Genomic DNA, 27,352 nt, shown 5'->3' on the forward strand with positions numbered 1-27,352 from the left:
CAAATGGTTATCCAACATCTAACCATGATCCACACCAATATCCCATCTGGAGCATCTTCACTGACTTTTACCAGGTCTAGGGTAGCAAAGCTATTTCTTTCTTTTTTTCTTTTCTGCCAAACTGAAAAATAAGAACACCAAATAAAGAAATCAGGGGCAAACCGACAAGGAGGGGGGAGCAAAAATAAATAAATGGAAAGGCTGTTTGCATCCCTGCTTGCCATCCTTGAGCAAACTGGAGGATTAGCGGACACTTTTCGGCTACAGCTACTAATTTCCTGCAACAGGATATTTCAGGAGAAGCAATCAAGGGGGGAGGGGGGAGTAAGCTTTAAAAACCATTTTTTTCCTCCAAATTTTTCTTTATTAAAAAAAAAGAAAAGAAACCTCAGAGAGTTTCTATGAAAATTGGAAGGTGAAGGCAAGAAGGAAAAGGCAGGGCTGAGTTAGGAAACACGTTGCTTGCTTGCCCCCCTCTCGCTCCTTCCACCCCTCCCTCTTTTCCTCTCTTCCTCCCCCCCACTCTCTTTTGCCCCCTCTGCCTCTCTTCCCCATCTCTCCCCTCCCTCTCTCCCTCCATTCCCCTCTTCCTCCCTCCCTCCTTCTCTCTCCCCCTCTCTCCCTCTCGCTTCCCCATTTCTCTCCCTCCCTTCCCCTCCCTCTCTTCCTCCCCACTCTCTCCCCTCCCCTCTCCCTCCCTCTTCCCCCCTCTCTCCCTCCCTCTCTCTCTCCCCCTTTCTCTCCTTCTCCTCTTCTCCCCCACTCCCCCTTTCTCTCCTTCTCCCTTTTTCCCCCTCCCTCCCCCTCTCCCCTCCCTTTCTTTCTCCTCCTCTTTTCCTCCACTCCCTCCATTCCCCTCTTCCTCCCTCCCTCCTTCTCTCTCCCCCTTCCTTCCCCATTTCTCTCTCTCCCCCCTCCCCTTCTTCCATCCACTCCCCCTCCCTCCCTCCTCCACTCCCTCTTCCCCTCTCTCTCCCCCTCTCTCCCTTTCTCTCCTTCTCCTTTTCTCTCCCCCTCTTTTCCTCCCTCTCTTTTTTCTCCCCCTCTCCCTTTCTCTCATCCCCCTTTTCTCTCCCCTGCCTCCCTCTCCCTCTTCCCCCTTTTCTCCCCCTCTCCATCTCCCTTCCTCTCTCTCTTTCTCTCACTCCCCCTTTTCCTCTCCCTCCCTCCCGTTTCACCATCCGCCCCGCACGGTGGGTCAACCAGGTTTCCCCTTCGCTCACCCGAAAGAAGATGCGCGCTATATATCCGGAGCGGAGGCCTCTGGCAAGCCGCGCGAATCCTCGGAAAGGGGAGGCATATGAATTCAATCAATCAATCAATCAATCAATCAATCAATCAATCAATCAATCAATCAATCAATCAATCAATCAATCAATCAATCAATCAACCAATCAATCCAAAGCAGCTCGCAGGGCAGATCCATTGTAAAAAACCCCAAAACCCTGCCCTTAAAAGAAACGTCCGCGACACTTCCGAGGTCTTTTCCCCCTTGGCATCTGGAGGATGCATTGAAACGGGGGAAAGCGAGACGGTTTACGAAAGTTCGATCCCGGCGAGAGCCTTTCCTCGCCGCCTAATCTACACGCAGCCTGTAATTTGAATCGGCATCGCTGCCCCCCACCCCCACCCCGAGCCACCCGATGCTTTGCAGAAGTGGTTCGTACGGTTCCTTTAAGGCAGGGTTTCCCAACCTTGGCAACTTGGAGATATTTGGACTTCAACTCCCAGAAAACCCCAGCCAGTATTCGGCTACAGCTACATTCGCTGGCTACATTCGCTGGCTGGGGTTTTCTGGTAGTTGAAGTCCAAATATCTCCAAGTTGCCAAGGTTGGGAAACACTGTTTTAAGTGTAGATTTTTACAACGCATTTGCCCTGCGATGTGCTTTGGTCTTATTGATTGATTGATTGATTGGATTTATATGCCGCCCCCCTCCGAGGACTCTTGCCCTGCGGGCAAGATCTGGAGACCTCCCACGCCTAAAACTCTCTTACTCCGGAGTAAAACGCCCCGAATCTCGTTTAACTGATGCTCAGCTCCCCTTCCCTTTTTTTTCCCCATCCCCGAGAGTCAGAAAGATGCTTCCCCATCGAAACTCGCGTCTTCCGCTCGCGGCCGCTAGGTGGCGCGCTCCCCTCACGGGACCGGCCGACGCCGCTCGGCCAATGGAAGGAGCCGGGCCTCTTAAAAAGGCGGGGTCGCGTGGCCCTGCATTGGGCACCCCTCCTCCGGCCCCGCCCCTTTTCATTCATCTTTCTTCCCAAGCTTTTCCCCTCCTACTCCCGCTGTCCAGAATGACGCCGCGGTTCTCCAATCGGCGCCAAGCTTGACCGTTGCTAGGGGGCGGAGCCCTCCGCGGCTGTCGCGGGGTTGCTAAGGGGCGAGGCCCGGGACGTTTGACGGACGGCTCAGCCACGCCCCTTGGGTCTCAGCCGCCGAGGCTGAGCCGGAGCTGGCAGAGCGAGAGCGAGAGCCGCCCGAGGAGCATCGCGGAGCAGCGGCCGGTACACGCAAACCCCCGCGGGGAAAAAAAAGAAGAGCAGAAGAGCCGGGCCGGCCTCGAAACAAGTGCGGCGGTTCGGACTTACCCGGATTCGAACCGGCTCCGAAACCCGAGGATCCGTCCAGCCGGACTTGGATACACCAGAGTCGATCCCAACCATCGTTTGGCGGGACAGGCTTGGCCGCTGCCGGGAACTGAGCGGAGCCAAGCCGCCGATTCGGCTCCGAATTGGATCGAACCGGACCGAACCGCCATCCCCGAAACGCTTGGCAGCCCAGCGGGCTCGGCCCGGACCAAGCCTTGGAAGAAGGAGATCCTTAGAGGGGGGGATCCACTCGACGTCCGGATCCGGGGATCTAGCAGAACCGGAGAGTCGGTTCGGACGGGCCGCCGCAGCAGTTTCGGACGGACGGAACGCGCCGTTTCGGAAGAGGAGGGGGGGACCCCGCATCGCTTTAACCCGGAGGAGTGAATTGGGAGGGGAAGGTTTTGGGGGGCTTTTGCACGCCGGATCTTTTTTCCTTCGGACGCAAAGGAGACCCTTAAGGGGATTCGGTATCCTGCAGCCGGGCTCCGGGCCCCGCCATGGCTCCGGCCCGCCCGGGGGCTCCCCAGCCGCTGCACCCGGGAACGACGCTGCTGCTGCTGATGGTGGTGATCCTGCTGCCGGGCGGCTGCCGCGCTTTGGAAGGTGAGAGCCGGCGAGAGTCTGGTCAGTTTCAGCTCGAGAATTCGGGGAGGGATTTTTTGGAGGGGGCGTCTGTCTTGGATCTATGAAGAATTTATGGCCTGGGAGGACGGTTTGGAAACGGCAAAGTCCCGTCGATTGTGGAGGGGTTTGGGGGGGGGCACTCCAAAGACATGTCTGCTTTCTCTTGCCGATTCACACGACCTCTTGGACACGCAACTCTTGCCTTGCAGAGCCTCTGGAGATGCAGAGTACTCCGGGAGTTGGGCGAGGGCAAGTCCCGTCGATCGTGGGGGGTTTTTGGGGGAGGGGTGATAAGGCACGCGTCTCTTCTTTCTCCCGCCGACCCACACGACCTCTTGGGACACGCAACCCGGAGCTCTTGCCTTGGAGAGCCTCTGGAGATGCAGAGTACTCCGGGAGAGTTGGGCGAGGGCAAGTCCCGTCGATCGTGGGTTGTTGTTGTTTTTTTTTGTGGAGGTGTCACCCCAAAGACACGCATCTCTGCTTTCTCCCGCCGATCCACACGACCTCTTGGGACACGCAACCCGGAGCTCTTGCCTTGGCGAGACGCGGAGTCCTCCAGGAGTTGGGCGGCGTGAAAATTAAATGCATAAATTAAATTAATACATTAAATTGATAAATTAAATTAATATAAATTTAATTAACAAAGGCCAGGCTTCTCGCTCACCCCATTTTGGAGCCTTTCTCCCTCAAGCCTCCCGCCAACAAACCCAGATTGTCGAACCGAGGCCAATAAACAATAAAGTTCTCGGGAGATCGGAGACACCATCCTATCTTGGGCTTTGAAAAGGTTCCGTTTAATGTTCGGGGCTCTTAGATTTTTTTCTTTTAAAAAATAATCTAAATTTTGTGACTTTCTTTGCTCGTAAAGCGCTATTTGGAACGATCGGGGATAAATTTTGCGGAATAAATTTTGGGCGAGGAGGAGGAGGAGGAGCGGAGGCGACTCGCCAATCTAAACCTCGGTTTGCAAAAATCTCAGCTACGGGCAGGTTGCAGAAGACCTTGTGCCTTTTGAATCAGCTGGATTCACATGAGAACTTACTAGCATTCTAGTTTGGCTCAGCCCAGGTTCAGGGGGAAAAAAACCATCGTGGGTTTTTGCAGAGTTAACTTGAGTTACGGACTTGGGGCACAGCTAAAATATCCCTATTTTCGCCCTTTGCGGGACAAACCAGCCTTCAGAACCTATCCTCCTTTTTTAAAAAAAAAAACAGGTAGAAATAATAAAAAATAAAATAAGGGGCGGGTGCCAAACTCCAGAAAGCGGTTCTTCCTCCCTTTTAAATCACTGCTGTGATTTTAAATCACTGTTGTCTATTTATTTTTTATTTATTTATTTTGTCCAATACACATTGAAGAGAATAGACATGTAGTAATACATATACAGTATATAAAGAAAAGGATAGAAGAAAAGATATAAAAATAGAGGGGAAGATATATGAAAGGAAGAAAAGATATATGAGATAAAGGAAAGGCAATTGGTTTAATGTGGGACATTCCCCATTCTCTTTTATCGCGGGGGGGGGTGCGTGTGTGTGAAAGGGGACTCTCACTAGTGAAAGTTACAAGTTCTGCGAAAGTGGTCGGGAGAAAAATCAAAAGTTTTCTTCGCCTTTGGAGACGGCGCTAAGCGAAAAATGCGGTGCTTGTTTTAGCGAACGTAGCTCGGGAGCCTCGTCGGTAGTGGTTCATTTTAACAAACCTTGATTGTTAAACGGGGGAAAAGGGGGGCTTTCTGTCTCGCGAACTCGGTCCCTCTGTTGTGGTTGTGTGTCGTTCCTGTTTTAAATTTAAATAACTGGAAGGAGCTTTCTTTAAAAGTCCAGGGCTGTTTTCCATTGGAGGCGTTTTGTGTTCAGCAAATGCTTTTGCTAAATTCTTATGGCTTTGAAAGAAAGGCAGTTACCAGGGGGAAATCCCTCTTTTTGTGTGTGTGTGTGTGTGTGTGTATTCAGGTTCAAATCCTGGTAAGTGTATGGCTAGCTGATGAGAGCAAAATAGATTGAAATAGATCCCTTCCTTTCCATGATCAGAAAAAAATATGTTACAGACACAAAAAAATATGTTACACACACACATATATATCATAGACACACACTCACACACTATCTTTGTGTGTGTATATATATATACATTATATGTACACTGCTAAAAAAAATAAAGGGAACGCTTGAACAACACAATATAACTCCAAGTAAATCAAACTTCTGTGCCATCAAACTGTCCACGTAGGAAGCAACAATGACTGGCAATCAATTTCATTTTGTTGTCAGCACATTCCACTTTGTACAGAACAAAGTATTCAATGAGAATATTTCATTCTTTCAGATCTAGGATGGGTTCTTTGAGTATTCCCTTTATTTTTTTTTGAGCAGTATATAATGTAATCACGTTTCTAAGTCGTCCATCTATTGTGGACTGTATATTTTATATGTTGCGAGCTGCCCCGAGTCCTCGGAATAGGAATCCAATAAATATTATCCCTTAATTTTCAAATTCAGCAAAAAAACATGTGATATATGTATGTATGTATGTATGTATGTATGTATGTATGTATGTATGTGTATGTATATGTATTTGTATTTGTATATGTAAACTATATTTACAGCAGCACGAAGCTTACAACTTCAGCCTGATGATGGTGAATGTGATTTCACCGAAACATCGCATAGACATTCAAAATATTACACGGGGCGAAACCCGAACTCAGAACAATCTACATATATATCAGAGTTAGTGCCTTTGTAGTCAATCCTCTGCCTCAAATGATATTGTTATGATGTTGTTGAATTCGGGGCCTTCCTTGGACTTGTTCGTAGAGGCTTGTTCAAGTTTGGTCTGTTTCAAGTTTTATAGTTGCAGCTGAAAAAAAAAAACCCTCTGGGTTTAAACATTGTCTCAGAGAGTTTGGAACTTTTAAACTAAGTCTAAGGCTGAAAAAGCAAAATAATAATTTAAAAAACCACCCCTTATCAGCGTGCGTGGTCAAGCAGAACAGATCTAGACGTCGATTTGTCCTGAAATGTTTTACTGAAACTTTTGTACAGGTTTGCCCTGGTTTTCTCTTAAGCGCCTTAATTTCTCACATCAAGCACTCCTAATCTGCTTTTAATCTGGGTTTTTTTTCCCCTGGAATGTTCTGAAGTGTATCAAACATTTCCCCCCTTCTTTGAAAGCACCTTTCAAAAAACCTGTCCGTGGAATGTTTGTTGTTTTCCTGAAAAAAAAATCTTCAAAGCGTCCATCAAATGTCTTCCCTCCACCCCAAACCTTCCTGTTTGATGCTGCTTTAAAAGTTTGGTTTTTTCCAAAGCGCTTGGTGGGCCTGAGTTGGCTCCAGTGCTTTCTTTGTTGGGAGGCAGATGGAGAGGTAGAAGGAGGGCTTTTCATTTCTTTCCTTCATCCTTTCTTTAGACCTAGCGATTTCCAAGGAAGGAAAATAGAGAAATTTGCTAGAGGCCCATTTCATTTCTGGAAATTAAACCAGCAATGATAGAAAAAACCATTGGTGGGACATAGATCACCATTCTGATGAATATGTTGCTAGTTTCACTGTTTTTCCTCAAAATAAGACATCCCCTGATAATAAGCCCAGTCAGGCGTTTGAGCGCATGGCAATAAGGCCAAGCATTTATTTCAGGGTTCAAAATATACTGCTCAAAAAAATAAAGGGAACGCTTAAACAACACAATATAACTCCAAGTAAATCAAACTTCTGTGAAATCAAACTGCCCACGTAGGAAGCAACACTGATTGACAATCAATTTCACATGTTGTCAGCACGCTCAACTTTGTATAGAACAAAGTATCCAATGAGAATATTTCATTCATTCAGATCTAGGATGGGTTCTTTGAATGTTCCCTTTATTTTTTTGAGCACAGTATATAAAACAGGGTCTTATTTTTGGGGAAACCTTGTATCTTTGTTTGGTCTGTTCATATATTAAGGACTGTGTGATAAATATTCACCAGAACCCTTATGCATGTAGCCGGGGAGAATCTCAGCCCTGCCAAATAGAGCATATTTGTAACTCATTGTATCCAAAAAGGCAAAATGGCATTTCAAGAAGCCGGCATTATAGGACTGTAACTGAGGTGGGTTGCGTAGGATTTTCCTTCCTTCTTCAGAGGTCTCCATCCATTTTTTAAAATTCTCCCCCCGAATGGCGTAGCCTTCCTCCGGTAGCCAATTACTTCAATGCAGGGGGGCCTTGGTTTTCTGGGTGCAGGGTTTGGACAGAATGGAGGGGGGGGGGTGCAGGAACCCTCCTAACCTATATTTCTAACCCTGTTAAGCAGAATAAATGGAGCTTTGTTCAACATGAGAGAGGGAGAGAAGAGAGGGAAAGAGAGAGAGAGAAAGAAAAGAAGGAAGAGAGATTGAGAGAGAAAGAGAGGGAAAGAGAGAGAGAAAGAGGGAGAGAAAGAGGGAGAGAAAGAAAGAGAGAGAATGAGAGTGGGAGAGAAAAAGAAGGAAAGAGACAGAGAAAGAGAGAGGGAGAGAAAGAGAGAAAGAGAGAGGGATAGGAAGAGAGAGGGAGAAAGAGAGAGAACGAGAGAGAGGGATAGGAAGAGACAGGGAGAGAAAGAGAGAGTGGGAGAGGAATAGAGAGGGAGAGAAATAGAGGGAAAGGAAGAGAGGGAAAGGAAGAGAGAGGGAGAGAAAGGGAGAGGGAGAGAGAAAGAAAGAGAGGGAGAGAGAGAGAAAGAGAAGAAGAAGGGGTAAAAAAAATCCAGATCCTGTTTTCCAGAAGTCTTCTGAACCGCTGCTAAACCAACTCTGATCGGATAACTGGAGGTTTGTGCATTCACCAGTCACTCTGACCTGGTTCATTTGCCCAAAAGCTTCTTAACCTGCCTGGTATTTTTTTTCTCCCTTCTTCTTTTTCTCTCTACCAGCTGGACTCTGCGCATTGATTAATAGCGTGCGCGCCACATATGCTGTGATTTATCAGGCATTCTGGACTGCAACCCAGGAGGCTGGGTTGGCATCCTTCCCCTCCTTACTAAGGTTGGCTAGTTCGCTTGCCATGTTAGACGTGGTTTTGAGGACAGGCGGACGGGTGGGCTGGGCGACGACCGAGATAAAATTGAGGAAGGAAGCTGCAAAACTGGGCAGGAGGACTGCAGCGCTGTGAGCAGGGGAATTTAGCCAGAGCCAGGAATAAAATCCACGCCACGCGTGGACATTCCAAATAAGTGACGGCTGCTTGTCCCCTGGGGATTTTGACTTGTGTGTCTTGGGCCTTGTCCGATTTGGCTTGCCAAAAGCAGGCAGCGCCCAGCTTGGTTGTTTTTAAATATCTTCTTCCCCAGGTTCTGCAAAAAGTGGGACTTTTGGGGGTTGGTGGCTTGGGGGCAGTCTATGTATGCGGTATGATTTTAGCCTTGGCTGCCTCTTTCTCTTCCTCGCTCCAAAAACCTAACTGCATGGAGATAACTTTTGTATGCATGTGTATATGCTTCTGCTCTGGGTTTCCTGCGAGGTGAGGTCATATCTCCCCCTTCTCTTTCTCTCTCTCTCTCTCTTTCTTTCTTTCTTTCTTTCCTTCCTTCCTTTTTCTTTTTCTTTCTTTTACTTTCTTTCTTTCTCTCTCTCTCTCTTTATCCCTCTCTTTCTTTCTTCTTTCTTTCTTTCTTTCTTTCTTTCTTCCTTCCTTTTTCTGTTACTTACTTTCTTTTACTTTCTTTCTCTCTCTCTCTTTCTCTTTCTCTCTCTCTTTCCCACCTCTCTTTCTCTCCTCTCTCTCTTTCTCGTTCTCTCTATTTTCCCCTCTCTTTCTCTCTCTCTTTCTCTTTCTTTCTTTCTTTCTTTCTTTCTCTCCTTATCCCACTTTCTTTCTTTCTTTCTTTCATTCATTCATTCTTTATTTCATTCTTTCTCTTTCTCTCTTTTTCTCTTTCTCTTTCTCTTTCTCTCTTTCTCTCCTCTCTCTCTTTCTCTCTACTTTCTCTCTCTCTCTGTTCTCTCTCTCTTTATATCTCTTTCTATCGTTCCCTCTTTCTCTCTCTCTTACTCTCTCCCTCTCTCTCTCTTTTGTGTATGTATGTGCAAAGCAGTGCAGGCCCAAAGACAAATGCAGGTTGGGAGAAAGTACCCAGTTTTATGCATAAGCCTTGCAGGAGAAGTTGGTGACCCTGGAAAGGGGGTAGGTGGTGAAAAAAAGGATTTCCTGCAAATTCCAGCATAAGCATGGTGGATCTATCTGAAACCACAACGTGTTTTTCCCCTTCGGCTCAGCAGCATCTCAGGGCTGGTTAGACAAGGTAAGTTTTGCCGAGGAGCCACAGCGTGGTTGGTTTTGTCCGTCTAATTCTGGTCCCTAAAAGATCAACTTTGCTAACTTGGCCTAACCTCTATGGCCGTTGTCGACGATGGGGGGAGACGGAGGGAACTCTTTGGATTTTTAAAACCCCAGCCTCTTTTTCTTTGCTGCTTCCGGAGCTGCTACCCCCCCCTCCATTCCTCCCCTTCCATTCCAGAAATTCTAGCCTCTAAGTTGGGAACAATATGATGGCCACCAAGAGTTGATTGATGGCAGCAGGGCATATACATTTGAAGGATGCAACTGCATGGTTTAATTTAGTGGAAATCAGATCGCGCTTTCCAGGGCTTGTGGGGCCCGGGAGAAGTTTTTTCAAACACCTTTTTGTCTTTTACTTCTCAGGTTAGTGGCCCCAGATTGTCTCCTGGGGTGGATTTTGGCCCCTTTCTGAGCGATGCCCTCCCCCACAAAAAAAGGGTTGTGAATTTTGGCAAGGGGCAGGCGAGGTTGGATTTTTTAAAAAAAATCTCCCTCTGCATTGCAGGAGAAACAGAAACATAGAAGATTGATGGCAAAAAAAGACCTCCTGGTCCATCTAGTCTGCCCTTCTACTATTTCCTGTATTTCATCTCAGGATGGATCTAGGTTTATCCCAGGCGTGTTTAAATTCAGTTCCTGTGGATTGACCAACCATGTCTGCTGGAAGTTTCTTCCAAGCATCTACAACTCTTTCCCTAAAATAATATTTTCTCACGTTGCTTCTGATCTTTCCCCCAACTAACCTCAGATTGTGTCCCCTTGTCCTTGTGTTCACTTTCCTATTAAAAACACTTGGCCTAGCTTGCTGCACTCGCTTGTAAAGTTGGTGTACGGGGTCTTTAGTGGTCTCTGAGCCTTGTGGTTGGCTTCAGACATTTCACTACCTGACTTGGTAACGTTATCAGTGGAAACGAGGTGCCTGCAACCCAACCACCATGCTTAGCAAGAAAGAGAGACGTCACAATTCAATTGAAATCTTTCTCCTGAAAAATCGGTGTGGTTTGCCAAAGGGATTTAGGACAAAAAAACAGTTTAGTCATCCTGCATGATTCTGACATATGTATTACAAACCTTAATAGATGAGAGGCGTGTCATCTCTCCAGACATATAAGATGAATGGCATAATCACCTCACCTACAAAAAGATATTGATCAAATTGAACGGGTCCAAAGACGGGCTTCAAGAATGGTGGAAGGTCTTAAGCATAAAACTTATCAGGAAAGACTTCATGAACTCAATCTGTCTAGTCTGGAGGACAGAAGGGAAAGGGGGGACATGATCGAAACATTTAAATATGTTAAAGGGTTAAATAAGGTTCAGGAGGGGTGTTTTGAACAGGAAAGTGAACACAAGAAGAAGGGGACACAATCTGAACTTAGTTGGGGAAAAGATCAGAAGTAACATGAGAAAATATTATTTTACTGAAAGAGTAGTAGATGCTTGGATGCTTGGAAAGAGTAGTAGATGCTTGGAACAAACTTCCAGCAGATGTGGTTGGTAAATCCACAGGAACTGAACTGAAACATGCCTGGGATAAACATATATCCATCCTAAGATAAAATACAGGAAATAGTATAAGGGCAGACTAGATGGACCAGGAGGTCTTTTTCTGCCGTCAGTCTTCTATGTTTCTATGTTTCTAATCACCACGTCTTCTCCTTTCCGCGCAACAGTTTGTCTGCTTGCTTAGTTGACCATAGTTAAAAGGATTTATAAGATTACTCTTTGCTTTTATTCGTTTTCTTTTTGAAGTGTATACAACGTTAAAGTTTCAAATAATTTCTTTTTGCTTAACCAGTCGTACCTCTTGTCCCAAGTGTATTGTCTTTTTCCCGGCGTTCCAATGTTAGCTTATTCATCTCTGCTACCTCATGTATTTTAATTATCAAATTTAATATTGAGCGGGGGGGGTTCCTGCTTCCAATTTTGAGCATATGTCATTCTATGCCTTTGTTAAATGTAGCGTCAGGTGTCTGTCTTTTAGGGTAATTTTGTGCCTGATTATCCTTAGTAGGAAAAGTTCCGGTCTTAGTGGGATCTTATTTGTCGTAATGGGTTCTAACATGTTTCTAATTTTTCTCTAAAATTTCTTAGCCACTGGGCACATCCACCACACGTGGAAATATGTTCCTGCTTACATTTCCAACATTTCAGTGAGAGCCTAGGGTTCATTTTTGCTAATCGGGCCGGCGGGAGATACGCTCATCTCATTTTAAACTCTATGTCGGTGTAGCCACTCCATGTATCTGTCGAATAATGTTTTTTTAATTATTATTATTTATTCCATTTGTATAACCACCCACCTCAAATGAGGGACTCTAGCTGGGGAAGAGCCATAAAGTCAACTAAAACCAATGAAAACCCCAGCACAAAAATGGGGAAAAAAAAAAAGTATTAAAATGTTGATACAGGATGCAAAATCTTAACGATTTTTAATAAAATGCGTGAATTGTCAAGGGTGCTTCCAGAATCTTGATGGTGCAGAATCTTTGGTGTAATGCTAGGAAAAGTATTTGGGACTCTAGGATTTATTTATTTTTTTAAAAATAATACTTCGGTGTGCGTCACCTGTGTTGTGTAACTTTACTCCAAGGAGGTGCCTTAAAGCAGTGTTTCCCAACCTTGGCAACTTGAAGAAATTTGGACTTCAACACCCAGAATTCCCCAGCCAGCGAATGCTGGCTGGGGAATTCTGGGAGTTGAAGTCCAAATTTCTTCAAGTTGCCAAGGTTGGGAAACACTGCCTTAGAGGGCTTAGGGAGTGGGCCAAAGGATGGTTTTTCTCTTTCTGTTCAGCACATATTTGTGGATAACGTGGGAATTGAAATCTGCAGCAGAGATCGCAACATAGGGCCGAATGCAAAGCAAGGGTTGTATACCAACATGAAAAAAATATTATTTTACTGACAAAGTAGTAAAGGCTTGGAACAAACTTCCAGCAGACGTGGTTGGTAAATCCACAGTAGCTGAATTTAAACATGCCTGGGAGAACCATATACCCATCCGAAGATAAAATACAGGAAATAGCACAAGGGCAGATTAGATGGACCACGAGGTCTTTTTCTGCCGTCAGTCTTCTATGTTTGTATGTATTAAGTCTGAATGAAAGGGTCATATACTATTTTCCAAGTTTCTCTTGCAATGGAACGGAACAAGGAATTAGGTTTAGATCCCGTGCTGTAAGTTTGACAAAAGTTTCTACCTTTCATTCCTCTCTTGTTTTATTGAATGCATAGAACACATTATAGCATAATGTACGGCCCGAGGTGCCGCCGAGTTAGACTAGAAAAAGCGATTGTAACTTTTGTCTTCTACTCCCTATCTAAGGGTGAAATCCCACAGTGTCGGGTGGAGGAAATTGTTGATACACAACCTTAACGTGGCAGATTCCGAACCACTGAACAAACCTCTTGCTTTTGTGATTCTATGCTTTGCCAGAACTGATTTGCTTTCCTTGCAACGTAGAAAGTTTGAAGCTCACAATGATAGTCCTAGTTCTACTTATTTTAATTTTTCTGCGTCTCTTTTATCCCTCTCAGTTTTCTCCCCCCTGTTCACCAGTTTTATGCTCTGCCTCCTTGCTACGATCTGTGGCCACAACAGTTAACGGACAGATTTATATTATCATGTCTGTGTTGATGGCGTATTTTGATGCCGAAGCGCAGCATAAATTGTATTCTTTTCAACCATTCCCCTCCTTAAATTATTCTTAGCGTCTTGCTCTTGTTATTTTCTCTCGGTGCAGAGAAGTTTGCTTTCCTCTCATTTACAGTTCACTGAACTGTCTCCTCTCGCAACGGGGATGTGATAGTCCTGCTGTTTTGTTGATCCTTTTAGGATAAGGCTGAGTAAAATCCGCTCCAAGAACAAGAGGAGACTCAGCCCGGATTCAGTTCGGCTTCCTATTCCTTGCAAACTTGTCCAGACTTATGGGAAGGAAGAAAAAAACAAAACCCGGTAAACTTTTGAGCCCAGGAAAGTGGCGCCTATTTGGGGATGGGGGCAAATGGAACATTTCCAGAAGACTTTAATTTCACGTCTATCATCTGTGTTGTCTTTCTGCACTGCACCAGTTCTGATAGAAACATAGAAACATGGAAGATTGACGCCAGAGAAAGACCTTGGGCCATCTAATCTGCCCTTATACTATTTCCTGTATTTTTATCTTAGGATGGATATATGTTTATCCCAGGCATGTTTAAATTCAGTTACTGTGGGAGTTTGTTCCAAGGATCTACTACTCTTTCAGTAAAATAATATTTTCTCATGTTGCTTTTGATCTTTCCCCCAACTAACTTCAGATTGTGTTCCCTTGTTCTTGGGGTTATTTTCCTATTAAAAACACTTTCCTCCTGAACCTTATTTAACCCTTTAACATATTTAAATGTTTTGATCATGTCCCCCCCTTTTCCTTCTGTCCTCCAGACTATACAGATTGAGTTCATGAAGTCTTTCCTGATACGTTTTAAGCTTAAGACCTTCCACCATTCTTGTAGCCCGTCTTTGGACCCGTTCAATTTTCTCAATATCTTTTTGTAGGTGAGGTCTCCAGAACTGAACACAGTATTCCAAATGTGGTCTCACCAGTACTCTATATAAGGGGATCACAATCTCCCTCTTCCTGCTTGTTATACCTCTAGCTATGCAGCCAAGCATCCTACTTGCTTTCCCTACCGCCTGACCACACTGTTCACCCATTTTGAGACTGTCAGAAATCACTACCCCTAAATCCTTCTCTTCTGAAATTTTTGCCAACACAAAACTGCCAATGAAATACTCAGATTGATTTGGTCTACTTGGCAAAAAAAAATAATTGGTCTCTCCCTTAAAATGCTGAAAATACCAAACGGTTGAGCCTGTTCGCTTAGAGCCCTTTGGCTTGGAGCGATTTTCTCCAGTTGCAACCAAGGTCCTCCGGGACCGCCTTCTGCTGCACAAATCCCAGCGACCAGTTAGGTCCCACAGAGTTGGCCTTCTCCAGGTCCCGTCTACGAAACAATCCCGTTTGGCGGGACCCAGGGGAAGAGCCTTCTCTGTGGTGGCCCCGGCCCTCTGGAACCAGCTCCCCCCAGATATCAGAGTTGCCCCCACCCTCCTTGCCTTTCGTAAGCTCCTTAAAACCCACCTCTGTCGTCAGGCATGGGGGGATTGAGATATTCCCTTCCCCCTAGGCTTATAAAAAAATTTATGCATGGTATGTCCGTATGTATGCTTGGTTTCTTAAACTGAGGTTTCTTTTTAAGTTAACTTTAATATTAGATTTGTTTATATTATTTTGTTACTGTTGTTAGCCGGCCCGAGTCTGCGGAGAGGGGCGGCGTACAAATTTGATTAATAAATAAATAAAATAAATAAATAAGGTGGAGGAGGGATTTTTTTTAAAATTTTTGTGTGCATGTGAAAGCCAATTTTTTCACTATTTTTCACCCCCTCTTTGTCCGGGTTTTTTCTTGCTGACTGTTGGGCCTTGTGTAGTTCTTAATTAGACATCACCAGAAACCTGCCTGAATCATGGCACATTTGGCTTGGTGTGTCTTGTTTTCCTTTTTTTTTTTTAAATGAATTGCTGTGCTGACTCAAACTGGTTTGTCCGGATTAAGCGTCTCGGGCATTTGGTGCCAAAAACAGGAGTGAAAAGAAAAGCAGGTGCTTCTTTGGCCAGACACTTTTCCTTATTGGGAGAATGCTATAATGTCCTGCTATAACGCCATGGAAATATTTACTGACCGTCGCATCCTGGACATAAATTGTTTCAACTCCGACCCTCAAAACGTTGCTACAGAGCACTGCACACCAAGACAACTAGAAACATAGAAACATAGAAGACTGACGGCAGAAAAAGACCTCATGGTCCACCTAGTCTGCCCTTATACTATTTCCTGTATTTTATCTTACAATGGATATATGTTTATCCCAGGCATGTTTAAATTCAGTTACTGTGGATTTACCAACCACGTCTGCTGGAAGTTTGTTCCAAGGATCTACTACTCTTTCAGTAAAATAATATTTTCTCATGTTGCTTCTGATCTTTCCCCCAACTAACTTCAGATTGTGTCCCCTTGTTCTTGTGTTCACTTTCCTATTAAAAACACTTCCCTCCTGGACCTTATTTAATCCTTTAACATATTTAAATGTTTCGATCATGTCCCCCCTTTTCCTTCTGTCCTCCAGACTATACAGATTGAGTTCATGAAGTCTTTCCTGATACGTTTTATGCTTAAGACCTTCCACCATTCTTGTAGCCCGTCTTTGGACCCGTTCAATTTTGTCAATATCTTTTTGTAAATCACTACCCCTAAATCCTTCTCTTCTGAAGTTTTTGCTAACACAGAACTGCCAATGCAATACTCAGACAGAAGAACAGTTTTTCCCCGAACGCCATCACTCTGCTAATCAAATAATTCCCTCAACACTGTCAAACTTTTTACTAAATCTGCACTTCTATTTCTACTAGTTTTTTTCTCATCATTCCTATCACCCATTTTGTCCCACTTAGGACTGTATCACTGTAACCTGTTGCTTGTATCCTTAAGTTTTTTATTAATATTGATTGTTTCTTCCTTGCTTATTTGACCCCCTATGACAATAATTAAGTGTTGTACCTCGTGTTTCTTGACAAATCTATATTTTATTTTATGTACACTGAGAATATATGCACCAAGACAAATTCTTTGTGTGTCCAATCACACTTGGCCAATAAAGAATTCTCTTCTACAGTATTCTTCTATAGCATCATAGCAGGACATTTTAGCATTCTATAGAATTCATTATCATTCATAATTCATAACAATGAATTCTATAGAATGCTACAATGTCCTGCTATAATGCTATAGAAGAACAGAATAGAATGCACTCACTTAAGAATATTTTATATCAGTATCTTAGATTTGTTTAATATAATCCTTTGCATGAGTTATATTCTCATGTTTTACTACTCCATTTTAGCATATTATACTGCATTTTAACTTATTATTTATTCAAATTCCCTCTATTTTAGCCAATGTTATTGTATTTTAACCAGCCACAGTTTTATGACGACCGATGTGGTCCTTTTCCTCGCTTTGATATGGTCGATTGACTAATCAAATAAAGTTGATATTGATTCATAATTCATTACAGAATGCTATAATGTCCTGCTTTAACGTCCTTCCCATCAACGACTATTTCAACTTCAACTACAACAATACACAGGCACACAACAGATACAGACTCAAAATAAACCAGTGCAACAGCATCACCGAAAAAGCTTCAAGAGTTGTTAACCTAATCTTACATAGCTTCTGCTCTGGTAATCTCATGCTACTAACCAAAACTTTTGCCATTTCGCTTGAATACAGCTCATCTGTCTGGAACCCACACCGCATTTCAGACATAAACGTTCTAGAACAGAGTTTCTCAACCTAACACGCTTTAAGATGGGTGAACTTCAACTCCCAGAATTCCCCATCCTGTTTAATTGTGGTTAGGGAATGCTGGGAGTTGAAGTCCACCCATTTTAAAACTGGTCAGGTTGAGAAACACTGCTCTAGAATATGTCCAGAGATACTTTACTAGAAGAGCCCTCCACTCGCAACAGAATACCCTACGCAGCTAGACTTACAATCCTAGGTTTGGAAAGTTTAGAACTATGTCGCCTTAAACACGACCTAAGCATAGCCCATAAGATCATCTGCTACAATGTTCTTCCTGTCAACGACTACTTCAGCTTCAACCACAACAACACACAAGCACACAACAGATACAAGCTTAAAGTAAACTGTTCCAAACTTGACTGCAGGAAATACGAGTTTAGTAACCATGTAGTTAATCCATGGAACTCACTACCTGACTCTGTAGTATCTAGCCCCCAAACTTTAGTACCTAACCCACAAACTTTACCCTTAGACTATCCACTGTTGACCTCACCCAATTCCTTTTTTTTCTAATTAAACTTTATTAAATTGTTCATAAAAAGACAAACATGACATACTTACATTTAACATATATTTGGGGTTGCCATTACCCCACTTATTTTTGAAGTCTATCTAATACAGAAAAAAGAAAATTCACTGATAACATTTAAAATTGATATAGAATGAAAAGAAGAATTTTTGTTTTTATATACTGTACTTTATACCTATAAAAATGATAAGATATAACTAATTCTAATACTTCAATATAATTCCAAATCATTTAAATCTTATTTTTTCCATTTTATTTAACCATGTATACAATTTGTTCCATATATCATAAAATTCTGATTCTTCATGATTGTTTAATCGCCTTGTCATCATGTCCATCTCGGCACATTCCATAATTTTTCTTATTATTTATTTATTTATTTATTTATTTATTTATTTATTACTTAGATTTGTATGCCGCCCCTCTCCGAAGACTCGGGGCGGCTCACAACATGTAAAAAACAAATCATAAGCAATCAGACAATTTAAAATATTTAAATATTTAAAAAACCCCATATGCTAACAGTCACACACACAGACATACCATGCATAAATTAAACGTGCCCAGGGGGAGATGTTTCAGTTCCCCCATGCCTGACGGCAAAGGTGGGTTTTAAGGAGTTTACGGAAGGCAGGAAGAGTAGGGGCAGTTCTAATCTCCGGGGGGAGTTGGTTCCAGAGAGTCGGTGCCGCCACAGAGAAGGCTCTTCCCCTGGGGCCCGCCAACCGACATTGTTTAGTTGACGGGACCCGGAGAAGGCCCACTCTGTGGGACCTAATCGGTCGCTGGGATTCGTGCGGCAGGAGACGGTCTCGGAGATATTCTGGTCCGATGCCATGAAGGGCTTTAAAGGTCATAACCAACGCTTTGAATTGTGACCGGAAATTGATCGGCAACCAATGCAGACTGCGGAGTGATGGTGAAACATGGGCATACCTGGGCAGGCCCATGACTGCTCTCGCTGCTGCATTTTGCACGATCTGAAGTTTCCGAACACTTTTCAAAGGTAGCCCCATGTAGAGAGCATTACAGTAGTCGAACCTCGAGGTGATGAGGGCATGAGTGACTGTGAGCAATGAGTCCCGGTCCAGATAGGGCCGCAACTGGTGCACCAGGCGAACCTGGGCAAACGCCCCCCTCGCCACAGCTGAAAGATGTTGTTCTAATGTGAGCTGTGGATCGAGGAGGACGCCCAAGTTGCGGACCCTCTCTGAGGGGGTCAATAATTCCCCCCCCAGGGTGATGGACGGACAGATGGGATTGTCCTTGGGAGGCAGAACCCACAGCCACTCCGTCTTATCCGGGTTGAGCTTGAGTCTGTTGACACCCATCCAGGCCCCAACAGCCTCCAGGCACCGGCACATCACTTCCACCGCTTCGTTGACTGGGCATGGGGTGGAGATGTAAAGCTGGGTATCATCCGCATATTGATGATACCTCACCCCATGTCCTTGGATGATCTCGCCCAGCGGTTTCATGTAGATGTTGAATAGCAGGGGGGAGAGGACCGACCCCTGAGGCACCCCACAAGGGAGAAACCTAGGAGTCGACCTCTGGCCCCCCACTAACACCGACTGCGACCGGCCAGAGAGGTAGGAGGAGAACCACTGAAGGACAGTGCCTCCCACTCCCAACCCCTCCAGCCGGTGCAGAAGGATACCATGGTCGATGGTATCGAAAGCCGCTGAGAGGTCAAGGAGCACCAGGACAGAGGATAAACCCCTGTCCCGGGCCCGCCAGAGATCATCCATCAACGCGACCAAAGCGGTTTCCGTGCTGTAACCGGCCCTGAAACCCGACTGCTGGGGACCTAGATAATCGGCTTCTTCCAAGGACCGCTGGAGCTGGAGTGCCACCACCTTCTCGACAACCTTCCCCATAAAGGGAAGGTTGGAGACTGGACGATAGTTGTTAAGTACGGCTGGGTCCAGGGAGGGCTTCTTGAGGAGGGGGCGCACAAGCGCTTCTTTATAGAGTGATGGAAAAACTCCCCTCCCCAAGGAAGCGTTGGTAATCTCCTGGGCCCAGCTCCGTGTCACCTCCCTGCTGGCCGAAACCAACCAGGAGGGACACGGATCCAGTAAACAGGTGGCGGAACTCACAGCTCCGATGGCCTTGTCCACTTCATCAGGTGTCACCAGATCAAACTCTTCCCAGACAGGTGGACAAGTACGTGCCCCAGTCACCTCGACTGACTCATTGTCAGTCGACTCTGTTATACAATTGGAGTCGAGATCGGCCCCATCTTCCTTGGGGATATCTTCACCTTTCCAATTTTGTGCGAACACAATTCCCAAAACTTTACCCTGAGACTATCCACTGTTGACCTCACCCAATTCCTAAGAGGTCAGTAAGGGGTGTGCATAAGTGCACCAGCATGCCTTCCGTCCCCTGTCCTAATGTTTCTCTCTTACTAGTATCATGTATATAAACATTGTTATACCTTTGTATGCTACCAATACTTGAGAAAATAAATAAAAATAAGTTTAAGTTGACCGCCGACTTGCTTTTTTTATTCATTACACCAGGGATGTCCAATCTTAGCAACGTTAAGAAATGTGGACTTCAACTCCCAAGATTCCCCCCATCCCAGGCTTGGCTGGGGAATTCTGGGAGTTGAAGTCCACAGGTCTTAAAATTGCCAAAGTTGGATGCTATTGGGCTACAGCAGAGTTTCCCAACCGGTGTGCCACGGCACACTAGTGTGCCACGAGACACCGCCAGGTGTGCCGCCAAGCTAGGGAAGCTCCAGCTGGGCGGGGCGCTGCCGGTGCCCCCGACCTCCCGGCTCCTGCCCGATGCCGTGGTTTCTGGCGCTCTCCTGCTGGGCCCCAAAGAAGGAAGGCAGGAAGAAGGAGAGCTTCATTCTTCGCGCCTTTTTCCCGCCTTCCCTGCCGTCGGCGGCAAGTGTCCTTTGGGGCCCGGCGGGAGGGCACTGGCGGTGGGAGCGGTGGGGGTGGGGGGGTGGCTGCAGCGGCCCCGGGCAGTTGCTGGGGGATGGCAGCGGCGAGCAAGAGCTCCAGGGCGGAGCCACCGGCAGCACCCCGCCCAGCTGGAGCTTTCCTGGCGGGGGTGGCAACAATTGTCCTTTGGGGCCCGGCGGGAGGGCAATGGCAGCGGAAACAGGCTGCCGGCTGCAGCGGCCCTGGGCACCGTTCCCTGTAGGCTGCGCACGCCAATGCACCCCAAAATGCCCCCCACGCACCCTTTTCCAGGGGCGCGCAGGGAGCCGCGGCCACCCGCCCGCCTGCCCGATTTCCCTCCGCGCGGCTGGGGACGCGGATCCACCGCCCTTGCCAGCCCGATCTCCCTCCACCTGGGTGGGGAGGTGGATTCGCCGCCCCCACCAGCCCGATTTCCCCCCAGTGGCTGATCTCCCTCCATGTGTGTGGGGGGGCCGACGAACCGACGACCGGGGGCTGTCCGTCCGTGTTGGGTGGTGCAGGGCAGGCACAGGCAGCCCCAGGGGAGAACAAGGGAGGGAGAGAAAGGAAAGAGAGAGAAAGGGAGGGAGAGAAAATTGAATGAAGGAGGGAGAGAAAGAAAGAGTAAGAAGTAGAAAGGATAGAGAAAAAGGAAGAGAAAGGGAGGGGGAGAAAGGAAAGAGGGAGGAAGGGGGGAGAGAAAGAAGATATGAAGGAGGGAGAAAAAGAAAGAGAGATAGAAAGGAAAGAGGGAGAGAAAGGAATGAGAGAGAAAGGGAGAGAGAGAAAGGGAATGAAAGAGGGAGGAGGGGTGAGAGATAGAAAGGATAGACAGAAAGGGAGAGAAAGGAAAGAGAAAAAGGGAGGGAGAGGAAGGAAAGAGAGATGAGAGAGGAAGGAGGAGACAGAAAGAGAGGAAGGAAGGAAGAGATAAAGAAAGAGGGATGGAGAGAGAAAGGAAGGAAGAGAGAGAAAGAGGGAGGGAGAGAGAAATAGAGCGAAAGGGAGGAAGAGATATTTTTTTTGTCCAAATTTTTTTTAGCCCCCCCCCCCCCTCAATGTTCCCCAGGATTTTGAAAATATGAAAAATGTGCCGCGGCTCCAAAAAGGTTGGGAAACACTGGGTTACAGGTTCTCTTGCTTTCCCAGAACATCTCAGTCGGTTAAATCCATTTTGCTACTCAAGGTTTTATGCCAATTTTGGCTCCAGCGTTAAAGGGGGTTGGGGGTAGGTGGGCCTTGTTTGCCAGAAATATTTGGGTTTTCTTAACAACAGCGTAGGTCTGCAAAGCATCATGAAATGTCTTACAGGGCTCTATTTCACATTGATCAAGAAGTGGGAGAGAAACACGGGATAGAAAATAGAACAATTGTTCTCTGGTATTATAAATAATGTTGCTACAATTACCTCCTATTCCACACGGGCCCTGCGTCTGGTTGTAATTAGCAGTGATGACTTTTCATCGATGGGGCGGGGGGAAAGTCCTGCAAAGTAATCCACGACATACAAACGCAATTGGGGTCAACGATTGCGGTCACTAAGCAAAGCGGCCACTAAGTCGGTAAATCACATAACGGGACCCGATTTGGCAACCATTTTTACCACGATTGTAAAATGAATCAGACGATTTGTTTGAGTGAATTTTGCTCTTCCAATAGATGACGTTTGTCGGAAGCCATTTGGGAAAGTCACAAATAGCGATCGTGTGATGGCGAGACCCGGCAGTCGGTCATAAATGTGAGCTGGTCATAAGTGTGAGCCGGTTTCCAAGCTCCAGAATTGCAATAATTTGACTGCAAAGGGGTAGATCCAGTAATAGGCTGCTAACCCCACGGGGGGGGGGGGGGGGGAGCGGCGGTAGTAAGTTTATGCACTATTTATTGAATACTTAATCAATAAGCCGCCCCGAGTTTTCAGAGAGGGGCGGCATATAAATCCACTAAATCTAATCTAATCTAATCGTTTTTTGTTGTCCTTCCTTCTCTAATACCTTATTATGATGATCCTTTATTAGTTCTAAAATAGGAAATAATTGAACAGTATGTTTTTACCCATGAACGCTTTCATCATTTTCATCATTATCTAGAACTGAACTTTTATAGCAATGAAAGGAAATTGAGCTACTTGCCTAATCTGTTATCGTACTGAACCTTGCAGGTTCAGTACAAAACCTTAAAATGTTCCTGTGCTGCTCGACAAATAATGCCATCTTTTATTTGTCCTTTTTTTGTGACTTTTCAAATAATGTGACTCAACCAACTCAAAGAGTCCAAGCACTTATTTGAAAACTTATCTTGGTCGGTAAGCCACTCCCAGCCACTCACATGACCTTTAAGGCCCTCCCAGTCACATGATTGTCAAGCCACTCCCACCTGGTCACATGTCCGAAAAGTCACTACTACCCAGTCACATGACCATCAAGCCACACCTACGCAATAAGCCACAGTGTGGTAGTCAAAAGGTTTGCAGCCTTTACTGGTTAAGGACTACCTGTAGGTGAATTACACTTAGCAAGAGTCTTATTTAATTTTTTGTGAATAACTAATTGCACAACCTAAGAGCACATTGGTGTGTTTTGCCCCGAGATAGCATGAAAGAGCAAAGGGAAATTGGTTGGTGCCAATTCCAGTTGTGCTGAGCAACATTTTAAAAGCAAGACCTGCCCGTATGTGCCAATTAGCCAGTGGATATTTCTTAGAGCTCGGTATAGAAACATAGAAACATAGAAGACTGATGGCAGAAAAAGACCTCATGGTCCACCTAGTCTGCCCTTATACTATTTCCTGTATTTTATCTTAGGATGGATCTATATTTATCCCAGGCATGTTTACATTCAGTCACTGTGTGCTGGAAGTTGGTTCCAAGCAATCTACTACTCTTTCAGTAAAATTATTGTTGTCTCCTACCCGACGGAGCATTTCAGTTTAACAGCTGGACTTCATCCATGCAGTGGTGGTATCAGGAAAGTACCAGGAAAACATCATTAGTGATGGGCGAACCCCACGGTGTTCGGGTTCGGCAAGTTCGGACAAACTTTGCACAAAATTCGGCCGAACCCGAACCGAACCCGAACCCGAACCCGAACGGGGGATCCCTCCCATGAAGAGATTCTGGGGGGGGCGGAGCTTTGACAGCAATTGCAGCATTGCCAAGGTCCAAATTTGGTGAACAAAATGAATTTTGTGATCAAAATTCAGACACTGGGCAAAACTGACTCATGTTTTATTTTATTATTTTATTTTATTATTATAGTTGAAAGGGACCTTGGGGGTCATCTAGTCCAACCCCCTGCTGGTGCAGGAGACCCCACATCACACTAGTCCAGTAGCTGTCCAGTCTTTTCTTGAAGGTCACTAGTGTTGGAGCGTTCACCACCTCTGCGGTCAAGTCGTTCCACTGGTTGATCGCTCTCCCCGTCAGAAAGTTCCTCCTTATTTCCAGGTTGAATCTCTCCTTGGACAGCTTCCAACTGTTGCTCCTGGTGTGGCCCTCTGGGGCTTTGGAAAATAATGTGTTCCCCTCCTCCCTGTGGCAGCCACTCAAGGATTTGTAGACTGCTATTATGTCCCCCTCTCGACCTCCTCTTTGCTAGACTATCCATTCCCAGTTCCTGCAACCTTTCCTTATATGTTTTAGTTTCTAGTCCCTTTATCATTCTGGTTGCTCTCTTCTGCACTTTTTCTAGAGCAGTGTTTCCCAACCTTGTCAACTTGAAGATATCTGGACTTCAACTCCCAGAATTCCCCAGCCAGCATTCGCTGGCTGGGGAATTCTGGGAGTTGAAGTCCAAGTATTTTTAAGTGACTTCAGGGAAGACTTTGGTGCCTGGGAAGGGTGAAACACGAACCTATTGAGCCCACCAGAAGTTGGGAAACAGGCTGTTTCCAGCCTCCAGAGGGCCTCCAGGGGGCGAAGGAAGTTGTTTTCACCCACCCCAGGCATTGAATTATGGGTGTGGGCACTTGTGCATGCAGGATAGTGTGTGTGCATGCTCTTTCAGCAGCAGAGGAAAAAAAGGTTTGCCATCAGTGTTCTAGAGCAGTGTTTCCCAACCTTGGCAACTTGAAGATATCTGGACTTCAACTCCCAGAATTCCCCAGCCAGGAGAATTCTGGGAGTTGAAGTCCGGATATCTTCAAGTTGTTGCCAAGGTTGGGAAACACTGCTCTAGAGTATCAATGTCTCTTTTGTAGTGTGGTCTCTTTCTCTATCTCTCCCCCCTCTCTTTCTCTCTCTCTCTCTCTCTCTCTTTCACTTTCTCTTTCTCTCTCTCTCTTTTTCTCCTTCTCTTTCTCTCTCTCTCTTTCACTCTTTCTTTCTCTTTCTTTTTCTCTTTCTCTCACTCTTTCTCTCTCCCTTTCTCTTTCTCTCACTCTTTCTCTCTCTTTCTCACTCTTTCTCTCTCTCTCTTTCTCTTTATTTTTCTCTTTCTCTCACTCTTTGTCTCACTCTTTCTCTCTCTCTCTCTTTCTTTCTCTCTTTCTCTGTCTCTCTCACTCTTTCTCTGACTCTCTTTCTCTCTCTTTCTCTCACTCTTTCTCTCTCTTTCTCTGTATGTTTACTTTTTCAACATTGCAACACTGCAAATGTAACTGCAAACAATGGCCAAACGAGCCAGTCGCTAAAAGAGAACTCCCTGCATTGTTATAGGTCTGTTTCCAACATCCAAATAGTCTTGGGTTGCATTTTCCCCCCCATCGCGCCGCATAAATTTTGTGGGGCGCTTTTGAATGGTGGGTGTCTGTGCCCACTGCCCCCCTGCCCCCCGCCCATGTTGCTATTCCTAAGAGCAGACAAGTTTCCAAACACCTGTTCCCAAATTCTCCCAATCTTGGAATGTGGAGCCCAGGAGACGTGCAGGAGCTGAGAACTGGCTGCTGGTCAGCTCCAGGGACATCTGTGCTTTGGCAGGATTTCGGTCGATGGGGAGGCCGCGCAGATTTAACCCAGAACTATGGCAGAAACTTTTGATACCTCTGAGTCTCTTCTCTCTTTAGACCAGCTTCAGGGATATTGGATGGGGGGTATGGGGGGGTGGAAGGGGGAGTGGGAAGCCTGTCAGTCACGGTCCCCAAAAGCCGCCTCTTTTTGTGCAATATGGCTCGCTCGGCAGCAGCTGCAATAGCATTTGCTCTGGCTACTTTTGCAAATGAAATCCATGCTGGAGGGAGGGAGGAGGGAGCCCCTCTCTTGGCCTGGGTCTGTCTGTCTGTCTCTTTCTGTGTGTCTCTCTCTTTCTCTCTCAATCTCTCTCTGTCTGTCTCTTAATTTCTTTCCTAATCTCCCTCTCTTTCCCTCAGTCTCTCATTTCTCTCTCTCTCAATCAATCTCTTTCAGTTTCTCAATCTCTCTCCCTCCCTGCCTTTCAATCTCTCTCAATCTGTTTCTTCATCTCTCTCTCTCAATTTCTCTCTTTCTCTCCATCCCTCTCTCTCTCAATTCCTCTTTCTCTCAATCTCTCTGTCTCTCAGTTTCTTTCTTTATTTCTCTCTTTCTATTCCACTCAATTTTTCTCTCATTCTCTTTTAATTGATCAATATCTCTCTCTCTCTGTGCCTCTCACCCTCTCTCAATTTTTCTCTTCATCAATATCTCTTTTTCTCTCTCAGTTTCTCTTTTTCTCTCCCAGTTTCTCTCTTTTTCTCCATCTCTCTCTCTCAATCTCTCTGCTTCTCAATTTTCCTCTCTTTCTCTCTGTCTCTCAATTTCTTAATCTTTTTTTCTCTATCCCAGCCTCTCAATTTTTCTCTCACAATCTCTTTCAATTTCTCAATCTCTCTCTCTCTCTTTGCCTCTCAATCTCTCTCTTCATCTCTCAATTTGTCTCTCAATTTCTCTCCATTTCTCCCTCCTTCTCCCTCAATCTCTCAATCTCTCTGTCTCTCAATTTCCTTCCTAATTTCTCTCTCTCTATTCCAGTCTCTTAATTTTTCTCTCACTCTTCTTCTCAATTTCTCTCAATTTCTCCTTTTTTCTCTCAATTTCTCTCTTTCTCTCTCAATTTCTCTCTCTCTCAATTCTCTCCATCTCTCTCTTAATCTCTCTTTCTCTCATTCACTCTGTCTCTCAATTTCTCTTTCTTTCTTTCAGTCTCTCTCTCTGTCTCTCAATTTCTCTTTCTTTCTCTCAGTCTCTGTCTCTGTCTCTCAATTTCTTTCTTAATCTCGCTCGCTCTCTATCCCAGTCTCTCAATTTTTTTCTCTCAATCTCTTTCAATTTCTCAATCTCTCTCTCTCTCTGTGTGCCTCTCATTTTCTCTCTCCATTTCTCTCTCTCTCCTTCAGTTGTCCACCCCACAAAAGCTGGATTCCCGGCCTGGAGCAGGCGAGGTCTAGGCGTGCCTTACTGTGCTTCCCGCACTGGCAACGTGGAATCTGAGCGCCCCTTTGATTAATGAGAAAAATGTGCAGGGCTTGACCAATTGCCAGAAGCCAATTGATTCTCATCTCCCCCCCCCCCTGAAATTAAACTGAAAATAAAGAGTGGGAAGAGAAAGTGGAGCGAGCAAGCGAGCAAGTGAGAAGGAACAGCAACCTAGCCTGGTACTCCTCTCTCTCTCTCTCTTTCTCTCTCTCTCTCTGTCCCTCCTTGCCCATTTCTCTCCCTGCTTGTTTTAACTACGGAAGAATCTGAGTTAGGACTGGGGGTGGGTGGGGGAGTTTGGAGAGAAAGGATATTTAGCTTTAAACAGTTCCAGATGGGCTTAGTGTTCGCACGTTGGGAGGAAGTGAGCGGAGAGCCGCACAGAGATTTGGGTAACTGCCCCGGGCGCAAGACAGGAGGAAAAGGTTGGCAAAAAATGGCTTTTGCAATCTGTGGGCTTGCCAACTGGCTGTTGACTTGCAGAGTCACTCTGCCTGTGGGGAGAGCCATTCTGACAAAGATGCTTGGCTCGGTCTTCTCCTTTTCTACCCTCCGCTCCTTCCTCCTCCTCTCCTCCTCCTCCTCCTCCTCCTCTTC

The 27,352-nt window shown here is 45.5% G+C and overlaps 1 protein-coding gene across 2 annotated transcripts in view; it reads left to right on the plus strand.

The window, feature by feature from the left end:
- Positions 1–2,460: 2,460 nt before the first annotated feature.
- Positions 2,461–27,352, plus strand: part of EPHB3 (EPH receptor B3) — a 186,767-nt gene continuing 161,875 nt past the window's right edge. For both annotated transcript variants that reach the window (XM_070753736.1, XM_070753737.1), the window contains exon 1: positions 2,461–3,197. In XM_070753736.1, coding sequence (XP_070609837.1) covers positions 3,092–3,197 — 106 coding nt within the window. In that variant the 5' untranslated portion in view covers positions 2,461–3,091. The remainder of the gene's footprint in view (positions 3,198–27,352) is intronic.

This window comes from Erythrolamprus reginae, chromosome 5, assembly GCF_031021105.1.
Source record: "Erythrolamprus reginae isolate rEryReg1 chromosome 5, rEryReg1.hap1, whole genome shotgun sequence".
Classification (NCBI taxonomy): Eukaryota; Metazoa; Chordata; class Lepidosauria; order Squamata; family Dipsadidae; genus Erythrolamprus; species Erythrolamprus reginae.